The sequence below is a fragment of the Brassica napus genome, chromosome C8 (assembly GCF_020379485.1).
Source record: "Brassica napus cultivar Da-Ae chromosome C8, Da-Ae, whole genome shotgun sequence".
In the NCBI taxonomy this organism is placed as follows: Eukaryota; Viridiplantae; Streptophyta; class Magnoliopsida; order Brassicales; family Brassicaceae; genus Brassica; species Brassica napus.
Window position 1 is genome coordinate 39,907,394 of NC_063451.1, and position 20,790 is coordinate 39,928,183.

Here is a 20,790-nt window from a genome sequence, read left to right on the forward strand (position 1 = left end):
CTGACTACACAGTTTTTGATAATGTTAAAGTTACCTAAATATGTGAAAACATCATCTATTGTGAAACAAAAACAATCACCTAAAACAACATCTATATTGAAACAGAGGAAGTTTATAGCAAAATTTTAGATAGTATTCAATTTTTACATTAAAATGATTATGTTTCATTTTCTCAATGGAACCATCATAAAACCTAACTTCACACAGATTGCATAGACTGGTAAGAAAACTCAGATCGATGTGAATGAATCATTATTCGCAGATGATGTATGGAGAGAACAACCATTTTACAAGGCTGTCCACTTCTTTCTTTTCATTATAGAAAGACTTGTAAAATTTGATCCCTTATTCTTTACAAAAGGATGTATATGTATGCATATTTGATAACATAATTTTATTTCAATCGTTTGTTTTTTAAATTGAATAATGATTGGGAATAGTTAAGTTTCTTAGAGAGAAATCTAATACCACTAAGAGTCATATACGAATGTTGCTGTATACAGTTAAAAACTATAAATAATGTGAAGATATGATAATTTATTAATTTATAGAGTTATTAACATTATATTTTAGATTTATAGTTTTAAAATTATTTATTTAAAAGATGAAAATAATATTTTTATACGATGTTATATGTCATTTAAACTTTATAGGTCTTAATTTCATCTATATTAATTAGTTATTTGATATATTTGATGTATTTTGAATACATATAATAGAATGTAAATGCTTTTATGTGTAATTTGATAAAGTAATACCAAAATATTGAAGTGAAAATAAAAATTAGAGATGAAATTCAGTATATATGAGAATGGATAAATAGTAAAATGCTATGTTTATATTTGTATTAAAAAAACGGAGCCTCCAGCTCTTGTGGTAAAAGACTCACAGTTGTGAGTACCGGCACCTGGGTTTGAGTTTGGCCAACCGGAACGCTTTAAGTGGTAAAAAAATATGATTCTGTGGGTTTTTTTGTGATTAGTCTTTGGCTCTATGAAGTCTTTGGAATCACACCACTGTTATTAGAAAAATGTATATAAATTCTTTATATATAGTAGTTATTAGTGTATTATTTTAATTAATAAGATCATATATTTAGTTAAGAGTTTTCTAGTCTATTATTTTATTGATTTATATAATATTTTATATTGGCCTAATTTGAGATTGGAAATTTATTTTATTTTATTGTGTTGATTGTATTATAGGATTTCTAGATGCAATGTTTTTTTTGGCAATACGGATTACGGATAAAAATGTTAACCGACGTATAATGTACATTATTCACATGTGAGTGTGAATATAAAATCGCATGCCTGCGCAGCGCCAACAATATCATTCCCTTGTCAGTTTAAAATCATGTAGCAATGATTTTCTTTCCGACGTATCACAGGGTATCGTGTTCACGTGGCGCCTACAACGATTTGCATGTGTGAACGCAATATTTTCGATTATTTTTCAGATTACACTAAACATATAAAACTTTTTTAGCATTCGTAATCCTACGTTTATTATTCAAAGTGTCAAACCATATTTTATACTATCGCTGGTTAATCATCATAGACCATTTCTAATATTAAAAAAAAATATCATAGAACATGATTAGTAGAGAGTCAAATACAAACAGTTGGTCCACACCACATATCCATGGGACCTATTCGCCTTCACCTACAACTACTAGTTCTATTCGATCATGTGCATCTCTCTCTCTATGACTATATATAATATATACACACACTGGAAATGGAAGTTGAAAGGTGAAGAGAATATACAAAGAACTACTTCCTAGCTCCATCATCATCACGATGTCTGCTTCTTGCGACTCTGATAGAGTAACGAGACAGGTAATCAAGAATGTTTTAGCAAAGCTTCAGAAAGAAGGCGAAGGTGCTCTCGTTAGGAACGGCATCACAGAGTGAGTCACATGACATACCTTGAGATCCTTTCTTAGTGCTTTCTTTCAGGGTCTTTTCTACAAAAATACTAAAGGATGTGGGAACATGTGCCTTTGTAAACCTCTGAAGAATCCTTCTTGCCTTTCATCTCCTGCTGTCAAGGTGCTAAAGATCATTCTGTCCGTACACATTGACGATGATGGGATGGAAGAAGAGAAGATAAAGCATTTCTTGGAGAAAATGCCGCGGCTTGAACAGTTGGTAGTTTACTTCAACGAATCATATGAGCCTTCCGTGTTTGAGTTATCCAAGAAGCTTCAGAGTGTTCCTACAATAGCTTCACCAAAGTGCAATCTCCAAGTAATCTCACAGAAACTTAGCTTGTCCTCTACTTTGCCTTGTGCCTTGACGAAGAAATGGTCTGCTCCTCCAAATAAAGAGTATACCTGGTTTCTCAAGGCTGTGACCTAAACTCGAAGCTACCAAGGTTTCCTTTTGCTTATTGTCTTTTGTACACTGCTCAGTATCTTAGTTTACTGACTGGTTTGTTATGCTTTTGTTGTACTTTTTGAAATTGAGAATGCTAAGTTTATGTCTTGTGTTGAATCACAAATGTTTTTCTGAATTCATTATTTGAGAGCTAACTTGCAGCAGAAGCCATTGTTATTCTCTTCTTGTAATGGTGTATTTTTTGAATGGTGATGAACCTGATTGGTGAGAAACCAAACGATTGAGTTGGTGTTCTTGGGCCAAAACTAGAGAAACATTTATAAAGTGTGGGCCATTTAGACCATTTGGATTAGGAGAAGCTGTTGAATAAAAGTCAAATCAATATAAAATGTTCACATCTTCTGTATCTCTGCAGATACTTGCACACATGGCACATGTTTCACTCTCTCTCTCTCTCAATAGATATGTGTATATGAGTAGTGCTTGGAAAATGGATTTGTGTGATTGAGAGAGTACTGGTGGTGTATAAAGTCTTTTGACTTTCGAACTAAAGAGTTAGATTCAGTTACACCTAACAAGTGAAATCTTCTTTTGTCCTCACCTTTTCACACACCAAGAATCAATAACTATCATTATGTACTTAAGTAAAGAAGCTGTGTGCTATTTTTAGCGTGTGAATATACATATGCCTCCATCAGAGCATATCGTGACTATTATTTTTTCAGATTTAATTCGGGTTTTTGGTTTGTATGTTTCTAGATTTAAATCGGAACTAAATCTGAACTGTTTGTAATTCGATCCTAGTTCGGTTTCATAAAAAAAAAACACCGACCAAATCCAGTTAGATCCAAACCAATCCGATCCAAAATATATTGGCTTTTAGATGAGTTCAAAACATCCCAACCTGAATAACCCAATTTGATAATGCTTAATGCTATAGTGTTCTCATTGCTTGTTTTTGAAGTTTCGAAACATTTTTTTCTTATAGGAAAAAAAAACAAGAACTATATATATATATATATATATATATATATTATTTTTTTAAGAACTTTTTATATTGCGATAGTGGTCATTTACCTTGAATAAAATGTGGACGTTCATCAAATCATCCACCAACTTTTCTTTTTGTCAACTTTTATATAGGAAAACTCTAACATGTGATCGATATTATAGTTTGATAATATTTTTACTATTATTTTGTAGATTTTAGAGCCTGACAAGAGACAATCAAGAATATTAAGCAGCCTGTTATTAATCAACGTAACACGACAACGAAGAGCTTTTTAAAATATCATTATTTTTGTTTCAAATAATAAGAAAGTTAGGTTTGAGTTGTTCGAACTACATTGTTTTAGGGACTATGAACTAAGACGTAGTGTGAACACCCAATGAAAAAACATTTTCTCCTGGTCAAACCATGTCTGCTCTTTAAGAGTTAACCCATCACTAGTTATGAACTATACAGCAAAATTTTAGATAGTATTCAATTTTTACATTAAAATGATTATGTTTCGTTTTCTCAATGGGACCATCATAAAACCTAGCTAACTTAACTTCACACAGATTGCATAGACTGGTAAGAAAACTCAGATGTGAATGAATCATTTTTCGGAGATGATGTATAGATGGAGAGAGAACAACCACTTTACAAGGCTGTCCACTTCTTTTTTCTTCATTATAAAAAGACTTGTAAAATTTAGTCCCTTATTCTTTACAAATGGATGTATATGTATCATGCATATTTGATAAAAGAATTTTATTTCAATCTTTTGTTTTTTAAACTGAATAATCAATAATTAAGTTTCTTAGAGAAAAATTCAATACCACTAAGAGTCATATGCGAATGTTGCTGTATACAGTAAGAACCTATAAATAATATGAGGATTATGATAATTTATTAATTTAAAGAATATTATATTTTTTAGATTTATAATTTTTAAATTATTTATTTAAAAGATGAAATAATATTCTTTTTATTATTTATTTTTAGATTTGTATTAAAAAAAAGGAGTCTCCAGCTCTTGTGGTAAAATGCTCACAGCTGTGAGTGCCGCCACCTGGGTTTGAGTTTGGTCACCCGAAACGCTTTAAGTGATAAAAAAATGTGATTCCGTGGGTTTCGTAGTGATTAGTCTTTGACCCTAGAAAGTCTTTGGAATCAAACCACGGTTATAAAAAAAAATGTATATAATTTTTTTATATATAGTAGTTATCAGTGTATTATTTTAATTAATAAGATCATATATTTAGTTAAGAGTTCTCTAATCTATTATTTTATTGATTTATATAATATTTTATATTGGCCTAATTTGAGATTGGAAATTTATTTTATTTTATTGTGTTGATTGTATTATAGGATTTCTAGATGCAATGTTTTTTTTGGCAATACGGATGCAATGTTTCTTATTAAAAATGTTAACCGACGTATAATGTACATTATTCACATGTGAGTGTGAATATGAAATCGCATGCGTGCGCAGCGCCAACAATATCATTCACTTGTCAGTTTAAAATCATGTAGCAATGATTTTCTTTCCGACGTATCACAGAGTATCGTGTTCACGTGGCGCCTACAACGATTTGCATGTGTGAACGCAATATTTTCGATTATTTTTCAGATTACACTAAACATATAAAACTTTTTTAGCATTCGTAATCCTACGTTTATTATTCAAAGTGTCAAACCATATTTTATACTATCGCTGGTTAATCATCATAGACCATTTCTAATATTAAAAAAAAATATCATAGAACATGATTAGTAGAGAGTCAAATACAAACAGTTGGTCCACACCACATATCCATGGGACCTATTCGCCTTCACCTACAACTACTAGTTCTATTCGATCATGTGCATCTCTCTCTCTATGACTATATATAATATATACACACACTGGAAATGGAAGTTGAAAGGTGAAGAGAATATACAAAGAACTACTTCCTAGCTCCATCATCATCACGATGTCTGCTTCTTGCGACTCTGATAGAGTAACGAGACAGGTAATCAAGAATGTTTTAGCAAAGCTTCAGAAAGAAGGCGAAGGTGCTCTCGTTAGGAACGGCATCACAGAGTGAGTCACATGACATACCTTGAGATCCTTTCTTAGTGCTTTCTTTCAGGGTCTTTTCTACAAAAATACTAAAGGATGTGGGAACATGTGCCTTTGTAAACCTCTGAAGAATCCTTCTTGCCTTTCATCTCCTGCTGTCAAGGTGCTAAAGATCATTCTGTCCGTACACATTGACGATGATGGGATGGAAGAAGAGAAGATAAAGCATTTCTTGGAGAAAATGCCGCGGCTTGAACAGTTGGTAGTTTACTTCAACGAATCATATGAGCCTTCCGTGTTTGAGTTATCCAAGAAGCTTCAGAGTGTTCCTACAATAGCTTCACCAAAGTGCAATCTCCAAGTAATCTCACAGAAACTTAGCTTGTCCTCTACTTTGCCTTGTGCCTTGACGAAGAAATGGTCTGCTCCTCCAAATAAAGAGTATACCTGGTTTCTCAAGGCTGTGACCTAAACTCGAAGCTACCAAGGTTTCCTTTTGCTTATTGTCTTTTGTACACTGCTCAGTATCTTAGTTTACTGACTGGTTTGTTATGCTTTTGTTGTACTTTTTGAAATTGAGAATGCTAAGTTTATGTCTTGTGTTGAATCACAAATGTTTTTCTGAATTCATTATTTGAGAGCTAACTTGCAGCAGAAGCCATTGTTATTCTCTTCTTGTAATGGTGTATTTTTTGAATGGTGATGAACCTGATTGGTGAGAAACCAAACGATTGAGTTGGTGTTCTTGGGCCAAAACTAGAGAAACATTTATAAAGTGTGGGCCATTTAGACCATTTGGATTAGGAGAAGCTGTTGAATAAAAGTCAAATCAATATAAAATGTTCACATCTTCTGTATCTCTGCAGATACTTGCACACATGGCACATGTTTCACTCTCTCTCTCTCTCAATAGATATGTGTATATGAGTAGTGCTTGGAAAATGGATTTGTGTGATTGAGAGAGTACTGGTGGTGTATAAAGTCTTTTGACTTTCGAACTAAAGAGTTAGATTCAGTTACACCTAACAAGTGAAATCTTCTTTTGTCCTCACCTTTTCACACACCAAGAATCAATAACTATCATTATGTACTTAAGTAAAGAAGCTGTGTGCTATTTTTAGCGTGTGAATATACATATGCCTCCATCAGAGCATATCGTGACTATTATTTTTTCAGATTTAATTCGGGTTTTTGGTTTGTATGTTTCTAGATTTAAATCGGAACTAAATCTGAACTGTTTGTAATTCGATCCTAGTTCGGTTTCATAAAAAAAAAAACACCGACCAAATCCAGTTAGATCCAAACCAATCCGATCCAAAATATATTGGCTTTTAGATGAGTTCAAAACATCCCAACCTGAATAACCCAATTTGATAATGCTTAATGCTATAGTGTTCTCATTGCTTGTTTTTGAAGTTTCGAAACATTTTTTTCTTATAGGAAAAAAAAACAAGAACTATATATATATATATATATATATATATATTATTTTTTTAAGAACTTTTTATATTGCGATAGTGGTCATTTACCTTGAATAAAATGTGGACGTTCATCAAATCATCCACCAACTTTTCTTTTTGTCAACTTTTATATAGGAAAACTCTAACATGTGATCGATATTATAGTTTGATAATATTTTTACTATTATTTTGTAGATTTTAGAGCCTGACAAGAGACAATCAAGAATATTAAGCAGCCTGTTATTAATCAACGTAACACGACAACGAAGAGCTTTTTAAAATATCATTATTTTTGTTTCAAATAATAAGAAAGTTAGGTTTGAGTTGTTCGAACTACATTGTTTTAGGGACTATGAACTAAGACGTAGTGTGAACACCCAATGAAAAAACATTTTCTCCTGGTCAAACCATGTCTGCTCTTTAAGAGTTAACCCATCACTAGTTATGAACTATACAGCAAAATTTTAGATAGTATTCAATTTTTACATTAAAATGATTATGTTTCGTTTTCTCAATGGGACCATCATAAAACCTAGCTAACTTAACTTCACACAGATTGCATAGACTGGTAAGAAAACTCAGATGTGAATGAATCATTTTTCGGAGATGATGTATAGATGGAGAGAGAACAACCACTTTACAAGGCTGTCCACTTCTTTTTTCTTCATTATAAAAAGACTTGTAAAATTTAGTCCCTTATTCTTTACAAATGGATGTATATGTATCATGCATATTTGATAAAAGAATTTTATTTCAATCTTTTGTTTTTTAAACTGAATAATCAATAATTAAGTTTCTTAGAGAAAAATTCAATACCACTAAGAGTCATATGCGAATGTTGCTGTATACAGTAAGAACCTATAAATAATATGAGGATTATGATAATTTATTAATTTAAAGAATATTATATTTTTTAGATTTATAATTTTTAAATTATTTATTTAAAAGATGAAATAATATTCTTTTTATTATTTATTTTTAGATTTGTATTAAAAAAAAGGAGTCTCCAGCTCTTGTGGTAAAATGCTCACAGCTGTGAGTGCCGCCACCTGGGTTTGAGTTTGGTCACCCGAAACGCTTTAAGTGATAAAAAAATGTGATTCCGTGGGTTTCGTAGTGATTAGTCTTTGACCCTAGAAAGTCTTTGGAATCAAACCACGGTTATAAAAAAAAATGTATATAATTTTTTTATATATAGTAGTTATCAGTGTATTATTTTAATTAATAAGATCATATATTTAGTTAAGAGTTCTCTAATCTATTATTTTATTGATTTATATAATATTTTATATTGGCCTAATTTGAGATTGGAAATTTATTTTATTTTATTGTGTTGATTGTATTATAGGATTTCTAGATGCAATGTTTTTTTTGGCAATACGGATGCAATGTTTCTTATTAAAAATGTTAACCGACGTATAATGTACATTATTCACATGTGAGTGTGAATATGAAATCGCATGCGTGCGCAGCGCCAACAATATCATTCACTTGTCAGTTTAAAATCATGTAGCAATGATTTTCTTTCCGACGTATCACAGGGTATCGTGTTCACGTGGCGCCTACAACGATTTGCATGTGTGAACGCAATATTTTCGATTATTTTTCAGATTACACTAAACATATAAAACTTTTTTAGCATTCGTAATCCTACGTTTATTATTCAAAGTGTCAAACCATATTTTATACTATCGCTGGTTAATCATCATAGACCATTTCTAATATTAAAAAAAAATATCATAGAACATGATTAGTAGAGAGTCAAATACAAACAGTTGGTCCACACCACATATCCATGGGACCTATTCGCCTTCACCTACAACTACTAGTTCTATTCGATCATGTGCATCTCTCTCTCTATGACTATATATAATATATACACACACTGGAAATGGAAGTTGAAAGGTGAAGAGAATATACAAAGAACTACTTCCTAGCTCCATCATCATCACGATGTCTGCTTCTTGCGACTCTGATAGAGTAACGAGACAGGTAATCAAGAATGTTTTAGCAAAGCTTCAGAAAGAAGGCGAAGGTGCTCTCGTTAGGAACGGCATCACAGAGTGAGTTTTCTTTTCCTTTTCTACAAATCTTTTTCATGACAATCCAATGTCTTCATCTTCAACTTTCATATACATATTCTTATCTTATGGGATTGTATTCAGGATTCACCAGGCGTTATTGGACCCCTTCGTGCTGCTAGTTGATTTTTCATGTAAATTTCTGACTCATGTTTACATATTTATTTATTTTTTCATCAAAATGTTTACATATTTATAAGACAAGAATATAGAGTATTCACTTATGTGTTCTGTTTTTCTCTGTTTTTATCAGTTTCGCTTACAGCTGGATTCGCAGATCATCCCCACCGAGGTCAGTATCACCAATAACATCTTGCACACGCATATATAATACACATTACACAAAGCCTATAATGTTCTGTAATGACTAATGTAATTGGATAAACTCTATGCAGGTTTTGAAAGTGTTACTTACATGCTAAAAGTAAGCCAAAGACTCTTTCATCATGTTCACTGATTACATTCTTGAATCTTGGTTTGAGATTCTAATTTCAAAATATTTCAAAACTTATTCAGGGAGGTATCATTCACAAATATCTCAAAGGCAATGAAAGTACAATCAAAGCCGGAGATGTTCAGGTGAAAAGCATACTAAACACAGAAAAAAAAACATAAGTCCTCTTGGAGTTTTGTTGATTCACTCAGTTTTGGTTTTTGATTTTGATAGTGGATGACAGCAGGAAGAGGAATCATTCATTCCGAGTTTCCAGAAGAAGAAGTCAACAATGGCTTACAGCTTTGGATCAACCTTCCTTCCATACACAGAATGTAAAAGATACAAGTTCCTTCATTATCATCTATATTACATATCAAGATTCCATTTTTGAATCTTTTTGTTGTTTGACTTGGGACAGGATCGAGCCAAAGAACCTAGAACTGTCAAGCTTAGAGATTCCAAGAGCAGAGAAAGATGGAGTAGAGGTCAAAGTCATAGCCGGAGATTCATTGGGAATCAAATCTCCTTACTACACAACAACACCAATCATGTTCCTTGACTTTACCCTCAAGCCAGGATCTCAAACCCACCAGACCGTACCAGAATCTTGGACCGCTTTCGCCTACATTCTAGAGGGTGATGAGGGTGTGTTCGGTTCCTTGAACTCTTTGGCTATTCAGGCGCACTATGTTGTTGTGTTTGGACCAGGGGATTTAGTTAGCGTGTGGAACAAGTCAACCTCTAGGGCATTGAGGTTTCTGTTGATTGCAGGGGAACCGATCGGTGAGCCTTTGGTTCAGTGTGGTCCGTTTGTGATGAGTTCACAGGATGAAATCGATATGGCTTTTGAGGACTATCGGAATGCTAAGAACGGGTTTGAACTGGCTAAGAGTAGCTAAGAGGTCACATAGAAAATAGTTTGTAAACAAAAACCATACGAATTTTTTTTGGTTTTTTTTTTCTTTTTTCACATTCAAGATGAGATCAATGTTAGGGGAATAGTAACAATTCTCTTTTTCAGAAAGTTAATAAGAAATGTTCATATATGACTTCAACTTCATAATTTTAAATAAAGATTTTGCTGATAGAGAGTCAAATTCGTGTTCTTAACCAATTCATGTGTAATTATTCTAAATTAAAGCCATCATACTGATAATTAACTTCAACCAAACCCAAAGATAATGACTAATAAAGTTCCAAAAAAGAAAAGATAATGGCTAATGTGTTAATTTAACACCAACGATTTTTAGTAGTTCTGATGAGTTTTTTTTTTTTTTGTGTGTTTTGACCAAGGGATTTAATTATCGTGTGGAATAAGTTAACCTCAAAGCCGTTGAGGGTCTTAGTGATTTACAACTGACAAGGTATGGTTCAGTGTTTTGCTATATCTGGATGCATGGAGTAATAAATATGGAGTACTCATAAATATGTACACATGCCAAAAAAGAAAAGAAACACAAACTAACACATCCTCCATTAGAAAGCTTTTATTGTTGACAAAAAAAAATGAATATGCATATGTGTATTTTGCATATATCAAAATTGTAAAGATTTTAAACGTTATGAATATTAAATGGAAAGATTTTAAAATAAGTAGATCTTAAATGATTTTTAAGCATGTTTCCTTTATGTGTTTTAAAGAGATTTTACATTGTATGAATATTAGCATAATGTTAACGTTACCAATATATTTATGTATCTCATTATTTCATATCAAACACAACTCAGTAATATATTCATATTCTCTAATTCTAACATCGATCTTTGTCATAATCATCAACATGTCATCCAGACAGGTCGTGAAGAAGATATTTGCAAATTTTGAGAATAGTAACGATGGTGTCATTAGACAAGGAATTACCAAGTGAGTTTCTTGCTTCTTTCTCAAATTTCCTATGAAAATCGAATGCCTTCACCTTCAAGTTTCATATATTTTTTTTTGGATTAATTCAGGAGTGACCATGAGTTACTGGACCCGTTCGTGTCGCTTGCTGAATTTTCTGGTAATTCTTATTACTTTGGAATGTGTAATTTAAAATTTTGAGATTTTGATTTTTTACTTATTCATTTATTGTTTGTTTGTTCTGTTTCTTGATCAGTTTCACCTCCAGGTGGATTCCGAGATCATCCTCATAGAGGTGAAGTCATCTTTTCATTCTTATTATACACATACACAAAGCCTACTTTGTTCTATAATGTGTCTCATGTAATTGATAATCTGTGTGCATGTAGGTTTTGAGAGTGTTACATACATGTTAGAGGTGAGAAACAAGTCTTCATCGATAATTTAAATCAATAATCAAAGCTTTTTTTTTGTTGCTTAGTCAAATCATTTTAACTAGTACAGGGAGGCCTCATTCACCAAGACTTCAATGGTAACAAGGGTACAGTCCATGCAGGGCCGGCCCTGAGAGTTTGGAGGCCCAAGACCATTTAGTAAAGGTTTCAAAAATTTGGGAGCCTAAAAATTTTTTTTTTACAAATTGGGGGCCTATTTACATATAAAAAAAATTCAAAATTTTTGGGGGCCCAAGGCAAATGTTTCATTGGGCTTGGCCCAGGGCCGGCCCTGAGTCCATGAAGGAGATGTTCTGGTAAAAAAAAAACCTAAAACATAAACCCTAAATTAACCTCTGAGCTTTATGGTTTTATATTGTATATTGCAGTGGACGACAGCAGGAAGAGGAATCATTCATTCTGAAATGCCTAAAGAACACACTAACATTGGCTTACAGCTTTGGGTCAACCTCCCTTCAAGTGACAAAATGTAAAACAAGATTCTTCATATATTAAGATACCACTTTTCTTCATAGCTTTTACAATGTTTTTAAGATTCATGTTCTTTGATGCTGCTCAGGATCGACCCAGCAAACGTAGAAATATCGAGTTCTGAGATGCCAGTAGCATATGAAGAAGGAGTAGAGGTCAAAGTCATAGCAGGAGTGTCAATGGGAGTCCAATCTCCTTTCTACACAAGGACACCAATCATGTTCCTTGACATAATTCTCCAGCCAAGGTCTCAAACTCACCAGACTATTCCGGAGACGTGGACCGCCTTTGCATACGTTTTAGATGGCAATGAAGGCGTGTTTGGGTCCTCAGACTCTTATGCAGTGCAAGCACACACTCTTGTGGTGTTTGGAACAGGAGATGAAGTTAGCGTGTGGAATACGTCAAACTATAGGCCGTTGAGGTTCTTGTTGATTGCAGGAGAACCGATTGGGGAGTCTGTGGTTCAACACGGGCCATTTGTGATGAACACACAAGCTGAGATTGATAGGACCATATGGGACTATCGCAATGGCCAGAATGGCTTTGAGATGGCTAATTAAGTACTGGAGGTCAGAATGAAACGATTCTGAAACTATAACATAGACTGCTTTTTTTTTAGTATACTATTTTTTATATATTTCGAATGGTTCTAGTCTTACATGTTTAGGCAATAAATTTGCTAATATTATGCAATAAAGAACAACCTACGTTTCAGAAAGTTAATCATTTCTAGCTAGTTCAGTTTTAGCAATATATTTACAATTTGAAGTCGAAGTGAACCAAATTTGTTGTTGATCCCTGGAATTAAAGCCTATTTTCTTCAAAAAAATTATTACATCAAATCATATACAGAAGAAATTAGAAGAAAAATCAGAACATCAAGTTGATTGTTTGTAGTTAACGGAAGATGATAATAAAATATTTCTCAAAAGAAGATGCTAATAAAACAAGTCGAATGATACTGTTATAAACACAAAGTTGAGACACACTCATGGCTTTGAGATGGTAAAAGAGGCATGAATGAATCCAAAAGAAATTTGAAACCAGGAAAACTCTTTCAAATGACGACAAATCCATTATAGTGATGTAAATGAAACACGTTTAAGTAGATAACAAGCTGAGGTTATCAAAATTCCTTTAAGTTAAAAGAGATAGCAAGGAATTATTAACTAAAATGATCAACACGATGAAAGATAATTCGGAGTTGGGAAATAACTAAATAAGTTATGTGATAATAGATATTGGATGATGAAACTACCGAAGTGTTCACAGACTATTCAACAGGAAAAAAAAAGAGAGAAAAAAAAATGCTTAGTAAAAATTAGTTAAGGTTAACCGAAGATCTGACCGAACGGTCCGGGCTTATATGTGTGCATGCATGGGACCTATTGGTGATGGCTTCTATAACCACTAACTAGCTACATAAAATATCGGAATGTCCTTGTATATATAATATATAGTATATGAGTTGGTTTACCTAATTTATGTTAATATTGATATTATATTATACAAAAAAGTAGTATACAACGACTGCATATATAAATAGTGTCTGATATTACATCTAGCAACTACTTACCAATCCCCAGTTTTTTCATAATTGTAATAAGCTTTCGTTATGTGAATTTTTGGCGCATATACTATGCATGACCTAGATTTTTGTAAGGCTTTTATCTACACTTTTTTTTGTTAATTAGTGCAACAAAAAGATATTCTTACAGGAAAAGTAAATCCGTATAAATATAATGTGTAGCACAATCTTTTGACATAGTAAAGCTAAACACACACGTACACAAGGGAAGAAGAGTACATGCACCGAAACGTTCTTACCGGTTTTACGTAACATATATGTATATTTGAATTGAGTGAAAGATTTTTAAAAACAGAACAATTAGCGATTTGCGTTACGTTTTCTTCAGTATTTAGACAAGTGTACGGCGTCATTTGTTAATTGAGATTAGTTAAGGACTAAATTTGACTCCGTTAATGTGTCATATTCTTAGTTTAGTTTTTATATTACTATTAGGTGTTGGACTTGTCTAAGGGATTGTGAAATTAACTATTCACATAATAATATACAAATACTAAACATGTATCTGCTTCGATATGTTTTTGCTCTTGAGTTCGAGTTCGCGTTTGTTCATAAGTTCATAACACTATAAAAGTACAAACTCATGACAGAAGTTACATTTCGACATTTTCCACCTATGGTAACAAAAGTAGAGTCAACACTCAGCAAAAGGGAGTAACAGGTTAAGCCAGTGACAAACTAAGAGAATTTGACCGATACGTGGCCATGTGATGTTACCTTCGCAGCATGTGAAAGTGGAATTTGTAATCGTTTGCAAACAATCATTTCAACAATTCGTTTCTTTATCAATTTGTCGAGACATGTTTGTAGCCATCTTTTAAATTTAAGATACTACATCTTCATACAACTTTTGGAGTAAATACCACGTCACGTTTATATCTACAATAAGGGTCCGGGGATACATTTTTTAAAAAAATAGATGGTCTTCCTTTTATAACGGAAAATAAAAATATAAATTGTAATCAGCTTTGTAACGTGATCTTGAAGTTAAAGGTAGCAAGTTTTGCCGTCCGCAGAACTACGTGGATCGAGCTGTCTATTTCTCTTGATTTTGATATATTTTTAGTCTAAGAACATATATGTACATAGAGGTTATCAGTTTACCTACTGAATGTTGAGTTTAGATATATAATATATTAAACGTGACGGTGAAGATTTCATCTCTTGTATAAGGATATTTGCTGTCTTTGTTGTTCTCTTGGGTTAATCGACTGAATTACTAAAAATATAGTTTTTTTTTTTTTCCTTCCATAGGTCCGGAATACCCCAGGTTAAAAAAAAATATATAGTTTTTTCTACACTAAAAATATAGTTTTACAACCAACTAAATAAGTATTTGAAGTAGTTTTTTTTTTTTTTTGAAACACCACTTTCATTCATACTTAAACATCCAAATCCAAATTACAATTAAAAGGAAAGTTGTTTAGAACTCTCCAAACAAAAGACAATACAACATAAAAGATAGCAAAAGCTCTAAGATAGTAGGACAGCGAATCCAGAGCAACGCTCGGATGCGTCAATACAAAGTTTACGACATTGCCGAAACCTTGAGAAATAGTCACTGTATATCGTGACGTTGACATCCAATCCGCACCTCGGAATATCGTCGAGACGAAATCCGTTGTATCTTCAGGCCCCGAACGAACCGCTACACAAGATAACAAAACGGCTATAGATATGGAAAGACACCTTCATTCAAAGATTGGAGGGAAAGCACTCCTCAAAGAGGAGGCAAATGGTGATGGTGATGAGCCCGATGAATCCACCGGTAAATGAACAAAAGATAGACTCTTCGACAAAGAGAGATAATCACGTGAAAGCAATTCAGTTTCTGTAAAAATCTTGATGAATCCATCAAAATTTTTTAGGAAAATAGCCAAAAAGACCAAGATCCCCCATTGATTATTAGGATGTGAAACTGGGCTGAAGTTAAAGGTAGATAGGCTTATCAAGCCCACTAGCAAATTGTTTTGGCCCAACTCCGCGAGAGTGACAACAGTAGAGTGGCATCGCCGGTGAAGAAGATACGCAGCAGAATGAGCACGACAGCCGGCGGCAAGACGGGTTGAGTCCAGTGAGGGGAGCAAAGCTGATACCATCCTCCAGTTCGGTGGATACGAGCTAAAGCGATGTGGAGGAGGTCGTCTGCCGCTAAGGCTTTCTCGGTGAGAAAAGCGGAGCTGCGACGAGAGAACAGAGGTTTCAAGCGGCGAGTACGGCGGCGGATCTGACTTGAGAAGCCCATATCCGTAGGAACAAACGCTGCTCACCCGAGCTAGAGGTAGAAACTCACAGATTTGAGAGTCAGCGATGGTGAGGAGTGGCAATGATGAAGCACAGCGTTTGAAGTTGGTGAAAAACACGGCGGATGAAGTGGAAAGGGGAGCCCCCCAAGAAGATCCGGATCCGGTGAAGCCCGGTCCGTAAATGAAAGGCCAACCGCTTTGACTCTCGACGGAAAGCCTTCTCCGGAGAGATCTGTCGACGAAAGCTTTGGCGGTGACTAAAACGACGAAAAAATCTGAGGAAACGCAAGAGAGACGAGGACGGGAGCAAGAGAGATTGAGAGGAGCTCGAGGAGCTCGACGCCGGCGGTTTGAGACCCCGCCGGCGTCAAGAAATGGTGGTTTCAAGGACACCTCGATTCTCGTGTCTGAGAGGATTTTAGGGCGAACTAGTTTTTTGAAAACACGGATAAATGTTTTTTAAAAATTCCCCATGACAATTGGATTAAGTATTTGAAGTAGTTACATTTGCTTTTTTTTTGAAAAACTATTCAAGTTGATTAAGGTTTCCTTGTAGAAAAAAAACTAATTTGTTAAAATATCCACACATAAATATCTAGACACTAACATTTTCACACATGCATATACACGTACATTTTAACGAATATAATTCCTTTTTCAGAGAGAAAAGAGATCATCTTAAGTTAGTTAGTACTTAGAATAATTATGTTTTGTAAAACAAACCACTAATTATTGAAAGCGAGTCGACACAATTTCTTGAACCCCATTAAACAACTAAACAAGTTATCTCCCAACACATATTCTTATATCAAATTCACGTTTTCATCTAATGCATGTCTATTCTGATATAGATTTATTAGGATAATATAAACCGTTACATTAAACTTAGGGAAATTCTCTCAAATAGCATTTTTAAGTTTTTGTCACAAAATAGCTTCCAATGAAAAAATGACCAAAATAATCTCTTTTTATTTTGAAAATTTTAATTTTAATTTTTTTATTTTTTAAATTTGAAACTTTATTCTCAAAACTATACCCATTAACTCTAAATCATAAGTCTAGATTAGTTAGCCCTAGGGTATAAATATACTTTTATCATTTAATAAAACTTTTTCTCGTCATTTTCTTTGTTGAAAGATATTTTTGTGATAAAAACTTTAAAACGACTATCCTTAGGAATTTCTCTTAAACTTATATAGTGTCAGTAACACTAGACAATATTGTATATCAGAAACAAAGTGTATGTCGTTGTGATTAACATAGGTTAACAAGCAGCTAGCTAGTACTATTATACTATATATGGTAGATTAACTAAAAATGTATCAACAATCAATCAGAAATTAGTGGGATTTTTCAATTGGGTAGTTGAAGATTAGTTTTCTGATCGACCTGCTGAATAATTTCTAAAGAAGTTCTCTGTAATTGTTTTTTTCTTAAATGAACAAATGCCAGCTAACAAGAAAACATAGGAACAATCAAAAGAGTACAAAAATATTGAATCGGCTTCTTAATAATGAAGCACACCTCCTATGACTAACTTTCATTATATAAATAGGCCATTGTCCATGCAGAAGTACAAACCATCTACTAAAACATCTTCTATATCTCTCTCTCTCTTTTCTTAACCAAGAATAACATCTTGTCTTGCCGACGGTGAGACTTTCCAGTGAAAGCAATGGCAACTCCGGCATGGAGTCTTGCCGGCAAGACTCATTTGGTAGTTGCTGTTTTGGCAATGCTCGTGGGTTTGACCTTGGCAACGGAACCTTATTACTATAGTTCTCCTCCACCACCCTACGAATACAAATCTGCACCACCTCCGGTGAAATCTACTCCCGCACCGTATGAATATAAATCCCCTCCTCCTCCACCACCATATTCTTATCACTCACCGCCTCCTCCGGTGAAGTCCCCTCCTCCACCTTATTATTACCATTCACCTCCTCTTCCAGTGAAATCTCCACCACCACCGTATTATTATCACTCTCCGCCACCACCGGTGAAATCTCCACCACCACAGTATTATTACCATTCTCCACCTCCTCCGGTGAAGTCTCCTCCTCCACCTTATTACTACCATTCACCCCCTCCTCCGGTAAAATCTCCTCCTCCACCTTATTACTACCATTCACCTCCTCCTCCGGCAAAATCTCCTCCTCCACCTTATTACTACCATTCTCCACCTCCTCCGGTTAAATATCCACCACCACCGTACTATTACCATTCTCCACCTCCTCCGGTGAAATCTCCACCACCACCTTACTATTATCATTCACCGCCTCCCCCAGTGAAATCACCTCCTCCACCATACTACTACCATTCCCCTCCTCCTCCAATGAAGTCTCCACCACCTCCATATTACTACCATTCTCCGTCTCCTCCGGTGAAGTCTCCTCCTCCACCATACTACTATCATTCACCTCCTCCCCCGGTGAAGTCTCCTCCGCCACCATACTATTATCATTCACCACCTCCCCCAGTGAAATCTCCACCACCACCATACTACTACCATTCTCCTCCTCCTCCCATGAAATCTCCCCCTCCTCCTTACTACAACAACTCCCCACCACCACCGGTGAAATCTCCACCACCTCCTTATTACTCCAAGTCTCCTCCTCCTCCAGTGAAATCCCCACCACCCCCATACTACTACCAATCACCTCCACCACCACCAAAAACCTACTCTCCACCTTACTACTACTCATCCCCACCACCACCAGTCAAATCATACTCTCCACCGTACTACTACACATCTCCACCACCGCCGGTCTCATATCTTCACCCCCATCCTCACCCACACCCAAAACCACTTGTATTTAAAGTTGTTGGTAAAGTTTACTGCTATAGATGCTACGATTGGACCTACCCTAAAAAGTCACACGACAAAAAGCATCTCAAAGGTAAATTTACAAATCCGTTATTACCTACTATATAAAAAAAATTTAAAAGACAGAACTTGTTATTGACTTAAGCGAGATCAAGATCCAATAATAGAAAGAAGTTAGCAAGTTTGAGTTTTCCTATATTTAAATAAATTTATATTTGTCACGTAGGTGCTGTCGTGGAGGTGACATGCAAGGCAGGAGACAAAACGGTCAAAGCGTACGGTAAGACAAAGATAAATGGTAAATATGCAATCACCGTGGAAGGGTACAACTACCGCAAATACGGCGGCGAGGTATGCACGGCCAAGTTACACGCGCCACCAAAGGGATCACCTTGTAATATTCCTACAAGTTACAATATGGGTAACAAAGGAGGTAAACTTCATGTGAAATCAAAGACCAAGTACGAGGTTGTGCTTTACGCCAAGTCCTTTGCTTATGCACCTGAGAAGCCTTATGAGGAATGCCATAAACCAGCTCCTTACCACCCACCTTATTACTACAAGTCTCCGCCGCCCCCAACTCCGGTTTACTACTACAAGTCGCCGCCGCCACCTGCCCCAACTTACCTCTATAAGTCGCCACCACCTCCAACTCATTCTCCTACACCGTATTACTATCACTCACCTCCACCACCGGTTAAGTCTCCACCACCACCATACTATTATCATTCGCCACCTCCACCGGTGAAATCTCCACCACCACCCTATTACTACCAATCTCCTCCACCTCCAGTGAAATCTCCCCCACCTCCATACTACTACAAGTCTCCTCCACCACCGGTCAAATCTCCTCCACCACCTTACTACTACCACTCTCCTCCTCCTCTGGTCAAATCTCCTCCACCGCCATACTACTACCACTCTCCTCCTCCACCAGTTAAATCACCACCTCCTCCATACTATTACCATTCACCGCCTCCGCCAGTCAAATCCCCACCACCACCATATTACTACCACTCCCCACCCCCTCCAGTGAAATCTCCTCCACCACCATATTATTACCATTCTCCACCTCCTCCGGTGAAATCTCCACCACCTCCATATTATTACCACTCTCCTCCTCCACCAGTCAAATCACCGCCGCCTCCATATTATTACCACTCTCCACCTCCACCAGTGAAATCACCTCCTCCTTACTACTACCATTCACCACCCCCGCCAGTGAAGTCACCTCCACCACCGTATTACTACCATTCTCCACCTCCTCCCGTGAAATCTCCTCCACCACCATACTATTATCATTCTCCCCCTCCTCCCGTGAAATCACCTCCTCCTCCTTATTACTACCACTCACCACCTCCACCAGTCAAATCTCCACCACCACCATATTATTATCATTCTCCACCTCCTCCAGTAAAATCTCCCCCACCACCATACTACTACAACTCACCTCCTCCACCAGTCAAATCTCCACCACCACCGTACCATTACAACTCTCCCCCGCCTCCCGTAAAATCTCCTCCTCCAGTCTACATCTACGCATCTCCACCACCTCCCATCCACTACTAAACTCACCAAGCTTAACCAAATTTCCCCAATATTCAAGTGAGTTTAATGCCAACACTTAACCTCTTATCTATACTCTTATTTTGAATTCATAAATCTAAGGCAGTTTTTCTTCTATGTTTTACAGGTTTTCTTTTAAAATGTGTAATAAAGAAAAGGTGTACGAGGAGATCAAGAAGTGAACCAAATAAGGATTGTCACATTTCAGTCAGCGACTATGATTATCTCAAGACGAACCACTTCACTTCCACTTCATTAGGACTACTCATCACCTTTCATGTTTTCATTCTAGCTTCTTCATTTCAGATTTGCCAAAAATTGAATTGTAATTTAATTGTTGTTACATAGCATTTTATCTTTTACAAGTCCACCTCTATCAAAATAAAATTTGCAATAAAGTCAGGTTTCTAATTTTCCTTCAA

At 35.4% G+C, this 20,790-nt stretch overlaps 3 protein-coding genes across 3 annotated transcripts; all 3 read left to right on the forward strand.

Moving 5' to 3' along the window:
* Positions 1-8,465: 8,465 nt before the first annotated feature.
* On the forward strand, positions 8,466-10,424 carry LOC125591176 (pirin-1-like). The gene is made up of 7 exons (XM_048764795.1): positions 8,466-8,915; positions 9,018-9,067; positions 9,187-9,225; positions 9,329-9,357; positions 9,450-9,512; positions 9,601-9,701; positions 9,788-10,424. Exons 1-7 carry the CDS (start codon positions 8,806-8,808, stop codon positions 10,266-10,268), a joined length of 873 nt encoding a protein of 290 aa, XP_048620752.1. The 5' UTR covers positions 8,466-8,805; the 3' UTR covers positions 10,269-10,424.
* A 192-nt stretch (positions 10,425-10,616) lies between these two features.
* Positions 10,617-12,774, forward strand: LOC125591177 (putative pirin-like protein At3g59260). The gene has a single exon (XM_048764796.1). It carries the CDS (start codon positions 12,216-12,218, stop codon positions 12,699-12,701), a length of 486 nt encoding a protein of 161 aa, XP_048620753.1. The 5' UTR covers positions 10,617-12,215; the 3' UTR covers positions 12,702-12,774.
* Positions 12,775-17,522: 4,748 nt separating this feature from the next.
* On the forward strand, positions 17,523-20,781 carry LOC106368352 (extensin-2-like). Its single transcript, XM_048764797.1, has 3 exons — positions 17,523-18,875; positions 19,029-20,407; positions 20,496-20,781. The coding sequence occupies exons 1-2, from the start codon at positions 17,651-17,653 to the stop codon at positions 20,369-20,371; spliced, it is 2,568 nt and encodes an 855-aa protein (XP_048620754.1). The 5' UTR covers positions 17,523-17,650; the 3' UTR covers positions 20,372-20,407; positions 20,496-20,781.
* Positions 20,782-20,790: the final 9 nt, after the last annotated feature.

What these genes read in the sequence shown, in the direction of transcription:
- LOC125591176 (XM_048764795.1), top strand. Translation starts at nt 8,806, where the DNA reads ATGTCTGCTTCTTGCGACTCTGATAGAGTAACGAGACAGGTAATCAAG. An exon ending in GTTAGGAACGGCATCACAGA is followed by an intron (nt 8,916 to 9,017) that starts GTGAGTTTTCTT and finishes GATTGTATTCAG; the next exon opens with GATTCACCAGGCGTTATTGG. An exon ending in GTGTTACTTACATGCTAAAA is followed by an intron (nt 9,358 to 9,449) that starts GTAAGCCAAAGA and finishes AAACTTATTCAG; the next exon opens with GGAGGTATCATTCACAAATA.
- LOC125591177 (XM_048764796.1), top strand. Translation starts at nt 12,216, where the DNA reads ATGCTGCTCAGGATCGACCCAGCAAACGTAGAAATATCGAGTTCTGAG.
- LOC106368352 (XM_048764797.1), top strand. Translation starts at nt 17,651, where the DNA reads ATGGCAACTCCGGCATGGAGTCTTGCCGGCAAGACTCATTTGGTAGTT. An exon ending in CGACAAAAAGCATCTCAAAG is followed by an intron (nt 18,876 to 19,028) that starts GTAAATTTACAA and finishes TTTGTCACGTAG; the next exon opens with GTGCTGTCGTGGAGGTGACA.